Raw genomic sequence first — 18,209 nt, 5'->3', positions numbered from 1 at the left:
ATAGAAATAAAGGGGAACAACAATATTCATATTTTTATATAACAATATATGTAATAATAAGGGGGAGGTTTAGAAATTGAATGGCGGTAGTATCAGATATGTTTAAACAGTATGAAACAATGAAAATGAAATGTAATACCGTATTTGCCGGCGTATAAGACGACTGGGCGTATAAGACGACCCCCCAACATTTCCACTCAAAATATAGAGTTTGTTATATACTTGCCGTATAAGACGACCCCCACTTGGAGGCGGTGCCAGCGGAGTCCGGCCTCTTAGGAAGTACTTTTGTTGCATGCCCAGATATGGTGCTGCCTGCGTTGGTGGGGGAACTTCATATCGGAGACCTTCCACCGTTGCTTTCCCTTCTCCCTTGCTGTCCCGTCTTCCCTTTGCTTTCAGTAAAGCGAATTATTTTACAAAGCCTCCCTGCCCGAGAGGGCAGCCCAACCAACGGGGAAGCTAATTTCCCGGTGCCTCTTCCATTCCTCCCGACCTCCCTACACTGCGCGCTTCTGACGCCTGTCCCTTCAGCCCAGCGACCTTTTCCACCTCAAAGAAAGGCCAGGCGGGAGCCGCCGCAGCGGAAACAGCCACCACCCTTAGCCCGACGCAGGGAGAACGGGCAGGTTAGCGCCCGCCAGCGCCGTCCTTCCTGCCTTTGGAGGCACCTGCACGGAGCGCTCCGCGGCTCAGTTTCCCTACCGGGCGGTCCTCCTTTCTGCGGAGGGCTGCGGGGGAAGGCGCCGCCCGAGAGGATCTCCTCCTCTCTCCCCACAAGGTCAACGCCTGCGCTGCAGAGAGAGGGCTGCAGCCGTTCCTCCTGCTTGCTGAGTGGTGGGGAAGCCTGCCCGCCCGTGCGAGATTTGGCAACGAGGGGGCAGGAGGAGGCACGCACACACCCGCGGCTCACTTTCCCAGCTCTGCCCAACCCTTATGGCTCTGGCGCGCCCTGGCGGGCAGCGAGCACCTCCCGCTGGACCCTCCGCTCATCCTGCCAGGGCCGCGCCAGAGCCATAAGGGTTGGGCAGAGCTGGGAAAGTGAGCCGCGGGTGTGTGCGTGCCTCCTCCTGCCCCTCGCCAAATCTCGCACGGGCGGGCCGCGGCTTCCCACCACTCAGCAAGCAGGAGGAACCGGCTGCAGCCTCTCCTCTGCAGCGCAGACGTTGACCTTGTGGGAGAGAGAGGGAGAGATCCTCTCGGCGAGCGCCTTCCCCGCAGCCCTCCGCATGAAAGGAGGACCCGCCGGTAGGGGAAACTGAGCCGCGGAGGCGCTCCGTGCAGGTGCCTCCAAAGGCAGGAAGGACGGGCTGGCGGGCGCTAACCTCGCCTGCTTCTCCCGCGTCGGGCTAAGGATGGTGGCTGTTTCCGCTGGAGCAGCTCCCGCCTGGCCTTTCTTTGAGGTGGAAAAGGTCGCTGGGCTGAAGGGACCGGCGCCAGAGGCGCGCAGTGTAGGAGGTCGGGAGGAACGGAAGAGGCCCCAGGAAATTAGCTTCCCACGTTATTGGGCTGCCCTCTCGGGCAGGGGAGGCTTTGTAAAATAATTCGCTTTACCTTTGAAAGCAAAGGGAAGACGGAGCGCCTGAAGCCAAGTGTCTCCTCAGGGCTTCGGTTGCAGGGAGGAGCCCTGACTGGCCACACGTGATTTACTCCGGCGTATAAGACGACCCCCCAGTTGGAGGCATGTTTTTAGGGCAAAAAGTCGCCTTATACGCCGGCAAATACGGTAACTATGAGTAATGATATTATGTTTATTTGTACTAAAATGTATTATACACAGGTATCACACTTTTCACACATTGATAAGTATAAGCAATATAAAATAAAAAACTTGACCAAAAAAAAGAAGAAATATCATTTGCCTGCAAGCAAAAACTAGTGAGACCATAGAGAAAGTCATAGAAAATGAAGAAATTAAATTGCTCTGGGAATTTAAACAGACAGGCCCCTGTCTCATAGCACCCTGGACTAAACAATTGTTGATAAGAAAGACAAAAAAGCCTGGATAGTGGACATGGCAGTGCCTGGAGACAGCAGAATAGAAAAGAAAGAACTGGAGAAGATAACAAAATACAAAGACCTACAAATAGAAATACAATGACTGTGGCGGAGGCAAGCAAGGATAGTACCAATAGTAACAGGTGCCTTGGGTGCAATCTCAAAACAACTGGAGCATTACTTGTACCCCATCACTAGCATTGACAAATTTGCCACAGTCAATTGTAAAAAGTGACTTACTGGGAACAACTTCCATTCTATGATGATATCTGTAACACCATCAAATATCCAGATCTGCCTATCTCAGATCCTTGCTAAGGACACAATAGATAGACAAAAATGCCAAATCCAGCCTGAATATCTGGCTGACTGTGCGATGATCAATAATAGTAATAATAACCAATAAGCAGATTTATTTGTGTCTTGAATTTTACCTCACCTTTATTATTTTTACAATATTATAAAAATATTAACAAATATTAATAAACATTAACCTAAGGCAGCAACCTTGAACACCTAATTTTACCTTCCTCCTCTTATTTTCCCCAAAAAAGCAATTCTGTGAGATGGATTGGTTGAAAGGAAATCACTGACCCAAAGTCACCTAGTTGGCTTTGTGCCCAAGATGGAACTAGAATCTCAGTCTCCTGGTTTCCAGCCTGCTGCCAAACTGACTCTGCACTGCACCAAACTGGCTGTCATATGCACCCAGACAAATATACTATTAATATATTTATGTTCAGTATCAGTTTTTATATTAAATAATTTCTTATATATGATTGCAATACATGATATCAATTCCATTTGTAATTAATAGTTAATATATCTTATTGTTTAGTGTTTGTTTTGATTGAAATAGCAATCTGTTAACTGTTCACATTCTTATTGTTGTGCATTCTATTTTTTTTCTTCTTTTCCTTCCATTATCCTACTTTTCCTCCATTGTTGGCTTACCTACCTTTGTTTCAAGTCTTAGTATGTGTTATGATATAATACAGTATTTTTTGATTATGTTCTACTATACAGGATCCTAATTACTTGGTCCCATAAAAATGGAAGGTCTTTTCTGTTTTGAACTTTTTTTTTAGTACGACAGTCTTATCTTCTGCTTCACTGCACAACAGGTCTGTTATTTTGCACATCTCATTTTTGCTCAACCTGAATAAGCTACCTCAAATAAAACTGAAATTACTTTTGCAGTTAGCGAAAGCGCAAATGCCAGCTGGCCTAAAAATAATTTAGTATGTGTTTATGCATAAATATAAGGCACTTGCCAAGTATTTTATAAATAATGCACTTTGGAGCTGGCTTCCAGAATTAAAGGTCAGCAGCAGCATTTTTTTTACTTTACTGTGCATAATTATACTAGCGTATAAAGCTCTGCAGGTGGATGAACAAAAAAGACAAATGATGGAGCTCATTTCATTGTTTCATATTCCTTTTCATAGTTCTTAAGAGTGTACCTGTAAGTGTTCTCTCATTGCTGTCCTGTGTACAAAACATGGGTGACTGATCAGAATCCTACAGCAGCATAGTAGTGGCAGGAAAGCAGCATCTTTTAATCTTAGACATAATCCAAGAGACATTAATGAAATCATTTTCTTAATTCTAATTCTTGCTATATTTACTATGGACTTTTTAAAAACCCTGTAACAAAATATACAATATAATATACTCTCAAATCATTTATTAAATATAGGAGATTGAACAGGCAACTTTTTCCTAAAAACATGTATTCGGAAAGGTACTAAAGGTCTCCTGAGCATAGAAGAAATATTTCATTTTATAATAATTGACATGTTCCTCATTTTAATAGCTGCTGCACTGAAGACGGCTAATCAAATGGCTGCTACTTAAATTATTTTTTCCCTTTGATAAAGTAGTATTTAAAATCACAAAAGTGTAATGGTTCATCCTAAAATTAAATAATCAGCAGCTGACAGCTAAGTTGAAAATAGTAAGGTTTAAATCATCAATTAAATCAAGGATGCTGTAAAGAGGTTAATAATGATATGGTAGCTAAAGAGAAATGGATCCATGTGGACATATTCATATTAAAATTCCAAACAAAGATGTACCCTATATTGGATCAAATTAGTACCTGGGAATGTAGAGAAGTATAATCAATTATACTGCGATACTGGAGAAATATTTTGTTATTTTTTAAAATAATGCAGATGTATTATTTCAGATATTTTTCTGAATTTTTTTAGGAGCCAATGAAATAATATCTTTTTTTTCCCCTTAAGATTTACATGTGAGATTTAGCTTGGATTTTTGTAGATGCTGCTTTAAAAATAAATAAAGATGAATTTTCCACTCTAATACCATATTATAAGTTCAAAAACTTGCCTTAGAAATTACCTCCCATATTTCCCTGGGATTTAGCAATGTTGCACTTAATAATCTAAATTCTGAACTTTCTCCCATAAATAGGAACATCCCTTCCAACCCAGCAAAGTAGAATGTAGAGGAAGAAATGAATTGATGAGTATTAACATCCAAGAATGATTTCCAGCTGGGTAGAATTAAAAATAGGCCAGGGCATTGACTTCTCTGCTAATGATAGAATACCATGAAGAACAATCCAATGAGAGTGATGATGTAGAGCAACATTAAGTAGAATCTAAACTTGTATGGAAATATATTTAATAAAATTCATGCATATACACAGTAGATTGTAAAACTCTGTAAACTTGAACTTAGTCTGTTGACTCACTGCTTCCAACTATGTCTGCAGGATCTCTTTATTAAGGAACCAGTTTCCTCCTCTGATTTAGTCCTGCTATATGCTCAGGAGACTATCAATTACTTAGATTTTAGTCATAAATTAAGTTGTACCTGTTTATCTCTTAATTCCTCAGCTCTCAACTCCTTTTTTTCATAGATTGTTTATCAATCTTTTTACATTGCCCTGCCACATTTATCTGCCTTTTTTCTTGACCTTTTGTTTAAAACAATAATTATGGACTGATTGTTTTAATAACTTCAAGTTGATATTTGCTGGTTCAAAGAAAATGAATATATGTTCCAAATATAATACATGGACAATATGATCCCTAAATTTAGTTATATGTAAAAGAAATCTAATCTTTTTTTACCTGGTAGGTGTAATGAATTTTTAGAAACTACTCAACAATGGACTTCCCATACCAAACATGAAGATATACTGATACCACCTAAAACTTAAGTAAAAATCCATAGAAATATTAGCATATTAAATGTACAGAGCTTGAAATATACTGAACTATAAGGGCATTTTACATGTATTGGTAGATTAAATAGGATTGAATAGTCTTTCATTTGAGTGATTTGTTTCTTTGAAGTAGTCTAATATTATGAGAATAGTGGCTACCTTATACTTTCTATATACAACAGAAGTTATATTTCTGTTCTTGTAGAATGAGAATGTGTTATGATATCATTTTAATTATAAACATCATCTTCACCATTATGTCAAGAATAAAAACCAACCATTTTAGAAAAGACAATATTTTACCATGCTTCCCTCATCTGTATTTTCCTACCATTGTAGTGATTAATAATAGATATGTGGACAACTAGAGCCATACTGAAAATCTCGGAACAAAGCAACTGCATACCAGAGTATACAAAATTATCAGGTATGATTCTGATATGATTGAAGTCTATATGTACAGAACATATAGGAGAGCCTAACTGATAACTTCCTGTATAATATATCTATATTCTATTGCAGTGATTGGGTTTATAAGAAAAGAAAAGGTAGTCAATTTGTCTGGATTATAAAATCAAAAAAACAAAGAGAACAAAGTGACCATTGTATTAATCTAATAAATAAATTTCTGATGTTAATGGTCAATTGCAAGTAATGGATAAATCTAAAGGAGATGCTTTTTACTTTAGCAAAAATCACTTCCCTTGATATTTTGAAGCTTACTCCAGGCATATAAGCTGCTCCTAGCTAATTAGATAAGTTCATTAATTCTTCTCTTTCATTCATTTTTCTGATTTGATTTGCAAATCAAATAACACTTTATTTTAATTTGCATGATAAAGTGGACTGCCATATTGCACAAACTACATGTTCCAAATGACTCCTTTAATAATGTTTTCTTAATTACTATACTACTTATAATAGTATTTTCTTGTCTCTTGCAAGTGAGAGGAATTCATTAACAAATAAAGATTATATCAAATCTGTATAAATAAGGAAGGATCAGAAGATCACATGAAAACACAAATATTAATCTGTCTATAAATTTAGATTAACAGTTTAATAATATGAGCACATTTACAATAATATTCTCTGCATTGCTATGAATCTTATTTAGCACAGTCAAAGACTATTACTGTGGGAAGATACCAAATATTCATATTGTGAGCCAAATCTTGATTTCTTGCACCCGAGAACACCTTTAAGAGTGCTGTTTTTAACACAGCTTTTATCAGGGGTGGGATTCAACCAGTGTTACTACCAGTTGGGTGATTATGTTTTGCCACACAAAGCAGCTGAAAAAGCAGGAAATAAAGGTCAGGTAACAGCCCGGGCGGCCGGGTGGGCCAAACAGCAGCAGACACAGAACCGGTTTGGTGTCTGCTGCTCTTCAGAGCTGCCGGTTCTATAGAGCCGGGCAGAACTGGTACCCATCCCTGGCTTTTACCCACTGTCATGACTACAACTTTGTTGAACTTCCATAGACCTTTCATAGAAAATTTTATCTGCAGGTGGTGTTAGGTATTAGTAATAGTCTATTATAAGATAGTTTATTATTAATTAGTCTAATAGCAGGTTTATTCCTGAAACAGCTCAGCATAGCTAATATGTAGATGAGGCAAAGGATAATTTAAGTAGAATGCATTGTGCAGGTTATTCTGTAGATGCATGAAACAATGCCTTTTTATATCACTGAACAACCAGATACGTGTGTACAATATGCAAATTTTTTAGAGGTTCTATGATGAAATTATATTTAAATTTGGTGTCTAGGGAAAAGTTTCCTAACAAGTTTAATATATTTTCTTCACATATGAAACAAAAACTAAGAAGCATCTATGTTAACAAGAAGTCTCTTCTATGAGCATCTTTGGCATTGAGAAAGAATCTAAAAAATAGAGCCATATTTTTATATCTATATACCAGGGGTGGGCAATTAATTTTCCCTAGAGGCCACATTAGAAACTGTGATTGTTTTTGAGGGTCGAACCAATACAGCTGTGAAGGTGTGTAGGCACACATGCACGCACATAAGTAAATTTAAAAAAAGTTACCTTCAAAATAAAAACAACGCAATTGTATTGTGTGCATTGTGTACATTTATTTACATGTGATTTGTAATTTTCAATTTACCTCATGCAGGCCAGATAGGGACAGCCAGAGGGCCAGATATGGCCTAGGGAGTATAAAATGCCCAAGTGTGCTATATATTATTCATATGTATAATGTCTGTGTGTGGGTGTGGATGTGTGTGATGTGTAGGCACAAACAAAAAGAACTTGCAAAAATATGTATGAATTTTGATCAAAAAGCACAAAAAATTAAAAGACATTTCATATCAAATTATATATGCAAAAACTTTTTAAATTCTTTTTTTTTTAATTTTTTTTTAAGTGGCTGAAGAAGTAAAAGTGGCATAAAAAAAGCAGTGGCAGTATGGAAAAAAATAAAAATACCTAAAAATACCTATTAAAGTAAATGTGGACTTACAGAGAGTAGAATTTGGATGGCACTATGAATGACCTCTAGATACTGAAAGTCAATTATGCAACCTGTCACAGAGACATAGGAAATATCATCTATGATCCCAGGAGCTGTAGGGCGCACCACTCTTCGTATGCAGCCTGGCCCATGTTCTCGCCACCAAGATCGATGCATTGAGATGTTAAAGGTCATGAGATCTGTTTCCTAGTAAACAAAACAAAAGAAAGCATTTTTAAAATAGAATTTTAATCATTTAATATGAAAAATATATTCCAAAGGAAGTAGCCACAGTCCAGTTTAAAACAATGGAGATGAAAATTGCCTGTAAAAAGAATCTGATCAGTCTCCTTTTGGAAATGTCACATGTTCTTACAACCTAGACAGGTATTTAAATCTCTATTTCCAAGCATGGCAATAAAGTATTAGCTGAACTATAAAATGAGCAGAGGCAAAATATTTCATCCCTTTTTTTGAAACACGGTGAGCTTCGCCAACATTTAGCAAATTTGATAATGTACAGAATATCCAAGATAATTCTGAGAAGAAATGTACAATTTTCTTTTCCCATGAATTACGGAAAGCATCTAAAGAATTCCAATTATTCATTACTACCTTAATGCTTTTGTCTACAAATCAAGGAAGGTTAGCTTTTAGAAAAAAATACAGATAGATTATTTCATGGCTTCAAATTCTAATGTACAGCTCGTTTTGTCTAGCATTAATCTCAGTACAGACATAGCACTATCATACCATAATTAAAGCAGGAAACCAAAGGGACAGGGAAAAAATATACAGTATATGTCCAGTCGCTTAGAAGAACTTGAGACATACTGGCATAATGCTGCAATCTAGGCCTTACAAGGCCTGTAAATTGGATTCAGTTCCTTTTGATTTTAGATACTCCATAAGCAAGAGGAAAAAGCTCTCTTTTTTCAATTCTTGGTATGCAGCCTTTGATTATTTCTTCATAAACTTCCTCAGGACACTACTCACCATCCTCAATTTTGTATTTTTCTTTGCCTTTTAATGTGGATATTAAGCTTTGGCTTTGCAATGTTCATTATTTTTTACTCTCTATTTTTCTTCCCTCACTCTTATGAGCTGGTTGTTTGAATAGCTTTTGCATGTTACAATATTCAATGTTCCATAGGTGTTATACAAAGGATATAATATGATGATCTGCTGGAATAAAGCTCAATGAGTCTTTCAGAAATAATGTTGAGATCAGATGACCTCATTAGAATGATAGATTGAGTCATTAGATGCCCATCATTTAACACTGCATGGTAATTCCATTAACAATATTTTGTCCTCCCACCTTATAAGAGCATCATTTGTTTAGATAAGACTAGTATCAAACTATACTTAACTGTCACTATTGATGTGCCAGTAATTTACAGATACAGTAATCTATCTAACAATGTGGAAAATATTGATTCAAGGAAAATATATATTGTTGATATTTAATATGCAAAACACTTGCAGTTCATCTATTCCAGTTTATGATGGTTATTTTTACTAACTAATTTGTTGAATCAATTTATGTCAATGAATTACAATGTTCAAGTTGTTATTGTAAAAGCCCAGGAAATAGGCTCTGTTGTTCCTACTGACTGCAATATAATTTTAGTTACATAAAACTATAGTCATAATGTAGTAATCACTGAAGGAATTGATAGGATTGAAAATGTTCTGACATTTTTGTTTCTTTATTAACGCTCAGCAGAGATTAGGATTTGCCACTCTAAGCAGGAATAGATGTTTTAAAATATATATATTTATTCCATATACTCATGAGACTTCTTTAGAACTTGACAAAGAATATACATGACATCACACATAATTTGTACTTCAGCTTCTAAGTTTGACCGTGTAGTCAGTTTTAGATCAAATTTAAAAATACTCTAGTCACTTGCACTTGAAAATAAATTGGAGATGCTCTTCAAGGACCAAGAAATTATTCAAACATTTCTACTATCTTTCAAGTGCTTTCATGAACCCCAAACCACATGGGTTTTATTTATTCTGAGCTTCCCTGAAACTGTGCTAACTTAACTCACCACCTCCAATTTTAAGTCTACAATGTGGCTGATTGTTAGTTGTTTTGTTCCTAGGGATTCTATAATTTTGTTTTTTAATGCTTGAAAGCTATACATAATTACATTTTTTGTGAGTTGGGCATTATATAAACCAATAAATAAATAAATTTTCTGTGCAATAAGGCAGAATACAAACTAGCACAGACATTTGGTCAATACAGAAGATTTATATGGGAAATGGTTTTTATTTTCACATTCTATAAATGTTTCAACGTAAGGTACATTATATTGAAGCACAGTGACAGAAGAACAGGATATTGAAATAGGATTTAGGCTTATAACCGCTTCATAGTGCTTTTCAGCCCTCTCTAAGTGGTTTACAGAGCCAGCATATTTCCCCCAACAATTTTACTGATCCCAGAAGGGTGGAAGGCTGAGTCAACCTTGAGCTGTTCAGACTCCTGGAGTGAGCAATGAGTTAGCCTGCAGTGCAGCATTCTAACCACTGCACCTCCACGGCTCTTGAATGGATGAAATCTATTTCACATAAAATAAAATGTCTGTACCTTTACACAGCAAATAAATGGACTGCAAATAAATCTATCAATTGACACATCAGGAGAAATATTCTATTATTTGACATTTATTTATCAAATACCAAATAAAAATAGTTTGTCACAGAGAATCTACGAATGAGAACATCCAATTACCTCTTTACCAATTACATCAGATAAATGTTCATGTTTCCCAAAGGCTAATTAACACAGAAGTTTGAACTGTAAAAGGTTAGAAGATAACTATTCTTATTTATGAAGGGTTTTAAAGTAATGGAGACCTGCACTTTTTTAAAGTGATGAACATATTTAAATGTGAGTGCTTGGCAGTGAAGTTATTCAGATTTGTAGACAAATAGTCTCAGAAACAGACAAAGGAAATAAAAATATGGAAATAAAATATTATTTTGATTAAATCAACTATGTGCAAACAACTTAGAACTTATTCTTAAGAAGTACATAGGTAGACTTACAAAACATTCCATTCCCAACCCACTTCCTCAGACCTTATAAGGTAAATTGAGCACATCCATGATAACAGAATAATAGAACTGGAAGAGACTTTGGAATCCTTTAATCTAATCTCCTGCTCAAGTAGGAGTCCATATACCATTTTGAATAAATGGCTTTCCAATCTCTTCTTAGAAAATCTCTAGTAAAGGAGCATCCACAACTTCTGAAGGTAAGCCCTTCTACCGATTAATTGTTCTCTCTACAGATATTTCTCCTTAATTCTAGATTGGATCTCTCTTCGATAAACTTCCATTGATTACTTCTTTTCCTGCCCTCAGGTGCTTTGAGGAATAGGTAAATTCCCCTTTATGTGTGACAGTCTCTCAAGTATTGGAAAACTACTATCATGTCAGCCCTAGTCCTTCTTTCATTAAGACTGGACATACCCAGTTCCCACAACTGTTCATCATACACTTTAGCCCTCAATTCCCCAATCACCTTTGTTGTTCTTCTGGTCACCCTTCTAGAGTCTCAACATCTTTTTGTGTTGTGGTGACCAAAACTGGATGCAGTATTCTAAGAGTGGTTTTACCAGTGCAATGTACAGCAGTACTTTACATGATCTTGATATTATCTGTCCATTGATGCAGCTGAGAACTGCATTGGCTTTTTTCGTAGGTGCAGCATACTGCTGCCTCATACTTAAGTGGCTGTCCCCTAGGACACATAGATCCCTTTCACAGTTGCTGCTGTTGAGCCAAATACCATTTTTCTGTACTTGTGCATGTGGTTTTTCTTGTCTAAAGATCTTACTTTTCTCACCAATGAAATGCATTTTGTTAGGTAGGTCAAGATCTTTCTGAATTTTGAGCCTACCTTCTAAGACATTGGCTATTCCCCCTGGTTTGGTATTGTCTCCAAATTTGATGAGTTCTCCTTCTTTTCCTCATCTAAGTCACTTATGAAGATGATGAAGAGTACTGGCCTAAGACATAACCTTGGGATATCGCGCTGCATGCTTCCTTCATATAGTTGTGATATTTAATCTTTTTATTTAGAAGCCAATAATTAACCGTTAGGTTAATTTAACAGTGAAGAAGATCTGAAGGATATATTATAAATGTTTGTATATTTGAAGAAAATCTCAAATAAAAAGAAAATAGATCATGCAAATAAATAATGATACAGCAGTTAATGTGCAATGACTGATTGATGACAAGATTTGTCTAGTTCAAAAAACTATAAACCATGACATTAACTTTCCTCCTAAAGCAGTCAGTAGCTTGGAGGCGTCTCTATTTTTGGGATGGCCTTTTAACCAGTATCACTTTGCATTCATCTCATGGAAAAGATCCTTCGGATCTATAATTTATACGGTAGCTTGAATTATAACGATGTAGGTCTGACCCTATCTTTTATTTTTGCATAAAATTATTCCAGGATGTTATATATTTATATACATTCAGTCTAAATCTACAGGGATCAATATATATAGCATCAATGCCTCTGCTGAAAGCTGCTCATACAGCTAAGAAAAAGGACTTTCTTATGTAAACTTATTACCATTGTCTAAGTGGACTAGATTTGCACAGATTTGCATTTTCAGCATGACAATGGATACTAACTGTTATCTGTGGATAGATTTGGGTATCAGCCTGTTAACCAATATCTAGTTTGCAATGAGGCTTATTAATGCCTTAGAATTATGAAATTAAAAGAGGGGTTGATCCCACATTCTGGCAGAAAATTTAGGAAATTCAGTTGGGAGATAGTTAATAAAATAACAATAAAGATTCATATTATTGCTAATAATTTTGTGTATTGCAAAGATAAAAAGTATTGAGATACTGTCCAGGTTTACATGATAGAAAACTTGCTTTCACTGGATTAAAGAACCCATCAAAAGTAAAATTGCTATATTAAACAAATCATAAATCATAAATCCAGAATGTCTTTTTTTGCATAGTCAGGTACAGTTATATTAAAAATTCTAGATTTGAGTTTCCTAAATAGAAATGTGGCCTAATTCAATTTCAGGATTTTATTTCACTCTCTTGCTGTCCATTCTGTTTCTATAAAGTTTGTCATCCGACTTGAATTTTTAATTTTCAGGTTGATGTTGAGAACATTGAGAGGAAAAGTCAATTATCTACTGTATATGCAAAAAGTATTGTTTTAGCTGTACACTATAACTAAAGAGTCAAAATTATGATGATACCATATTCCTAAATTGGAGAAATAAGTTCTGATAGCACTACAGTACTCATGGATTCCACATCAGAGGTTTCAGGAAAATAAAATAACATATTTGATTATTTTAAACTCAGATGAAGAAATGTTTATACTCAAATATCCTCAGATACACTTCTGTGCTGTTAAAATAGTCAAACGTAGCAATATCTAAAGTACCATCATATACAATTTAAAGTGTTGTCATGATAATTCAAGAACCATTGATCACATTTATATTATTTACTCTACAAATCTTTACATGCTGACACACGGTTGATGAAGAATTCTAAAGAACTCAATACTTTCATAAACTTGAATTATTTCAAATATGAATTATTTCAGCTGATCCTAATAAAGTACTACACAACAATAGATTTTGGATCTTTAACCTGGACTATTACAATTAATTTTAAAAGCTTTAAATATTGACTAATACTTTAGCCAATAACTTATGGTATTGTTTGCTTGCCACTTTTTAAAGAATAATTGTAATATTACAATATTTGTAAACTATGTTTATTCTGGTAGCAGTATGTGTCTTACCTTGTTCCAGTAAAATTAAACAGAATTTGCTGCAGTTTGTTAAGTAAAGAATACCTTGCCAAGACAGTATGATGTATATAATACTGATAAAACTATAAAAAAAAATAATTTGAACATGAATTTTAGGAGGAAATGCTAGTTTTTCAGCTTTATTTTTTCCGGAAATATTCTCCTGACTTCTGCAAAAGTTCTTAAAATCAGGAATTTCCGGTTTGTCGGCTTTGCGAGCGGTAGGGATTTGCGAAGCTGCGCGATCCCTGCCGCGCTAGCCGTTTTTGGGGCTCCGATCCGAAGGGTGCGGAGCAAGGCTGCCCTGCAGGGGCAGCTGAAGGTAGGGGATCCGGGAGAGGGTTTGGGGTGCTGCAGACCCCTCCCTAGCCGGCAGAACCTCCTTTTACCAAGACGGTGCAGCGGCGGTCCGTAATGGCCGCCACAAAGAAGCCGGCAGCTGGGCAAGTATGCGCTGGAGGAAGAGGAGAAAGTTTTTAAAAGTGAAAGTCTTCTTGGTCGACCCAGGACTCTAAGATATATTTAATTTAATTCCTGAAAATGATGGATTTTTGGATGATTCTTTCCACAAGAGAAAACAAGCGGCAATTCTGAGGTGCTGAAAGGAAAGTTTACTCTCCCCCCCGACGGAATTTATAAATGGATATTGAGAAACCTGTTGTTTTTTTTCAGGTAAAATTAGCTTTTTGGGATAAGTCGGAAGGGAGAGGACAAAAAATATATTTATCTGGTTGGATTTTGTTGGAGGAGATGCCTTAAGGATTTGAAAACAGAAATAAAATCTTAATAAGGCTTCAAAACACAGATTTGAATTTTCTTTTTTCCTTTGTCTGATATTACCCCTGGAAGAGAAAGGGGGAATTTTGGCTTGGCTTGGATTGATTGAGGATTGTGGACTTTGGGATTGTCTTATTTTTCTTCTGGAATATTTTGGTTGGTGTGAGAAGAAAGAGGGAAAAAAGAAAAGATCTATAATGGCTTTTTCTTTTGAGGAACTGAGGGATGAATATGAGCAAACAAAAGCAGCCTGTAAAGATGGTATGGAAAAAGCCATTCTTTTTTTAGAAATGGCGTTGGTTAACTATGAACAGACAATACAGATGGAAGCTGAAGAACAACAAGAAGAAGATGAAGACGCCATCTTCAATGAATCCCAAAATTCATCTAAGAAAGAAGGAAGGAAGAAAGCGAGGAAAATGAAGGATTTAAGATCTAAAAAAACATTTAAGAAAGAGAAAAATATGATGCAAAATAAATACAACGATAGCAAACAAGAGAAAAAGGGAATACAACAGAGAAGGGATGCCGGCAAGACAGAGGTTAAAAAAAGGGGGGGTAGGAAGATTTGGTGGGGGAAGAAAGAAAGGGGAAAGGCGGAGAAAAGCCACAAAGTTTTAAAATTAGATGGGAAAAGAGGAATCTTTTTTAGGGATAATGGGTAAAGCATAAATTTTTTTTAAAAAAAAGATTCTGCAAGGTACACAAGATGGTATTGTAACATTTGTATTAGAAATAGAAAATTAGAATGGCTTAAGAGTTAATAAGAAATTAAAATGTTAAAATGTTTAATAATGATTGATTTTTAAAATGTAATAAAATATTGAAGGGGAAGACAATGAGAATGGTATAAGATTTATTATTTAGATTTATTATTTAACTACGTATTTAGGAAGATATTATGTATTTAAACATTTTTGATTTTTTACTCTGTTTTTATTGTTATTAAAAGTAAAAATTAGTAGATAGAATGTACCAAGCAGAATCAAATTGGGTATTAGGTGTTATTTTAAATGTTAATCTAATTAATTTAGGGAGAGGATAGAAAGGCATCATACTCTGATTAGTGATTTCAGGAGAAATTCCTTTTTTTTTTTTTCATTATAAGGAATGAGATAGAGGGATAATAAAGGATGGGCAAAAGATACAAATATAATGATTTAAATTAAGATGGATTGAATAAGATAGAATTATGAAGAGTGAAATGTGTGGAGAAGTTTATATAGAAGATACAGAATGGTAAATAAAATAAGTAATGATCTGTAAGATGAGCATGAATATAATTAAAGCCCATATAAAGAGAGGTACCTGGGGCCAAGTTACTTTACTAAAAGATTTTTTATATGTATGTTTGTGTCTGTTTATGTCTTTGAGAGTATTGGTGAAACCTTGTAGAAACATAGAAAGAGAGTGACGATAATCAAGTCAGAAAGAAATAGATGAAATACCGTATTTATCGGCGTATAACACGCACAGGCGTATAACACGCATCTTCATTTTAAGAGGGAAATTTCAGGAAAAAAATTTAAATTTCTAAATAAAAACTTTGAAGCACCGCCCGGCCTCCGCTTGCCCTCCGCTCGCACCGCCCGGCCTCCGCCGCACCGCCCGGCCTCCGCTTGCCCTCCGCTCGCACTGCCCGGCCTCCGCTCGCACCGCCCGGCCTCCGCTTGCCCTCCCTCGCACTGCCCGGCCTCCGCTCGCACCGCCCGGCCTCCGCTTGCCCTCCGCCGCACCGCCCGGCCTCCGCTTGCCCTCTGCTCGCACCGCCCGGCCTCCGCTCGCACCGCCCGGCCTCCGCTTGCCCTCCGCTCGCACCGCCCGGCCTCCGCTTGCCCTCTGCTCGCACCGCCCGGCCTCCGCTCGCACCGCCCGGCCTCCGCTTGCCCTCCGCTCGCACCGCCCGGCCTCCGCTGGCTTCTTAACATTATATCGGCGTATAACACGCATACATCATTTGCCCCCTATTTTCAGGGGGAAAAAAGTGCGTGTTATACGCCGATAAATACGGTAATATAGAAATGTATTGTATAAGATAAGGTTTTATCTGACTTGTTAAATCTATAATGGAAAAAGGTTCAAATATGTAATGGTTGATGATGATTTGTTTGTTTTTTGAAATTAATAAAACTTGCTTAAAAAAAAAAGTTCTTAAAATCAGTTTTTTTCCTGTACTGAAACTTTGATATAGAAATATGGCAAAGGGATCGAAGGATTTCTTTGTCATTTTTGGAGGATTGGACATGATCCTGGGTATTGTCTAATTACTTTCATCTGCTTGTTACAATGAAAGGGAATTCATGCAAGATATGTATGTACAGTATGTCTTTTATTCAACAGTTTTTCTGTGGAACATAAATATTTTTGTTAGACTGAACCAGCTTTGTAATTAAGCTTAATATATCTTTTCTTTACATTAGAAGAAATAAGAAAGAATACTGCCAAACTAAGCAGCAATAATATTATAAACCTTATAGTTGAGACATATTTCTTCTGTAAAAATGAACTCAAGTGGCTGAAAGTAAATTGTGTAAAACAACATAGCTCCATACTATAACATTTGGCTTCAGGCTAACAATTTATGCTTCGAAAAATTATAGTCAAAAATGAGTTGAAGACATAACATGCTTGAACAGTTCAATTTCAATTATTGATGCAGACTGAGGAGTCTGCCTTAAACAGTACAGTTTGGGTATTGCAAGGAGTAGTAAATTGTTAATTATGTCTTGTTGGTAAAGGACACCATGGGAATTTTCTATTTCAGATGAACAAATAACAGATAGTCCTTGAGCACTTTGTACCTTAATGTTTGGAAAAAATAGAACAAATAATGTGTAATACTTTTAAGGCAAGTCCATCCAGGAAAGAAACTTTGGAACAAAGTAAGTGAGAGATAGACATGAAAATCAATGCCTTTTTCAGTTCTGGATGGTTCTGCTACAAATGAAATTATATTTAAGACTAAGTTCTCTAATTATTTAGAGCTTAAAGCAAAACAGAACCTCTTGCTCTCTTTCACGTAGCACTACGCCTTGAGCTGATCCCATAATCACCATTAGTATGACAAAACCTTTGAGTTGAGGAAAATCGACTGTTGTGTTTATAATAGGAGGAGAAATGGGTGGGAGGTAGCCATATTTCTTTTCTCCTTTAAAACAAAAAATAAATTAACAGATGTTCCTACTGTTCTTGACAATTATTTGCACTCAAAGTGAAAATGATTACTTCCCTCTCCTGTCACTGCAACCTATATAAATGTAATACTTTGCTTCAGCCTCTAAAGACATGTTATATTTCTTGGCTATTTCTGGTCACATGTCCATGAATCTGTCCATTTTCCTATATGAGAAAAACTGTCCTAAAACGATTATTCTTTTAACTGTCATTTTGGAGACAGTTTGGTGTGAGCATATGAAGTAAACTTTCTTTGTAAAAAATGTCCCCTGTTCACACATTGAAATTGTTATTCTTTGGTGAATTTGTTTCAAAAAGTATAATTAAAAACGTGTACAGAGTTTTTTACATAGGTAATAATGCATCACTATTGTTAAGTTGGGGAATAATGGAGACCAGACATCTGACCAGTAACTTCAACTCTTTAATAAACGTAAATAGAACAGAACAGAGCAAGGCTATGGGCAACAGCAACCCTTTTATAGGGTTATCTGCTACCTTATTAACCAATGACATGTGCAACAAGTTCAAACTTATAACCAATGAGAAGTGTCAAAATAGTGGCCAATCAGGGACTACTTATGGACCAATCCCTAGTTGTTGTATAAGGGCCAATCAGGTGTGCAGGTTTTCCAAACCCTGATTTGCATTTATGCTAGTAACTTTTATTGATTCACAACACCCCTCCCCCTTGGGTTCCGTTTGAGGGGAGCTGTAATAAAATCCTCAAGATAGACAGGCCGTTTGGTC

General features: G+C 36.6%; 1 protein-coding gene across 1 annotated transcript in view; it reads right to left on the bottom strand.

Annotated features, from left to right (window-relative positions):
* The window catches only part of NKAIN3 (sodium/potassium transporting ATPase interacting 3), a 129,613-nt gene that overhangs the window by 32,349 nt on the left and 79,055 nt on the right, over positions 1-18,209 (bottom strand). The window contains exon 4 of the mRNA XM_026689360.2: positions 7,685-7,882. Within this exon, the coding sequence (XP_026545145.1) occupies positions 7,685-7,882 (198 nt within the window). The remainder of the gene's footprint in view (positions 1-7,684; positions 7,883-18,209) is intronic.

The sequence above is a fragment of the Notechis scutatus genome, chromosome 3 (genome assembly GCF_049901735.1).
Source record: "Notechis scutatus isolate UNSWTSFEM ecotype Mainland chromosome 3, rNotScu1.2, whole genome shotgun sequence".
NCBI lineage: Eukaryota > Metazoa > Chordata > Lepidosauria > Squamata > Elapidae > Notechis > Notechis scutatus.
This window is presented reverse-complemented; position numbering and strand designations above follow the sequence as displayed.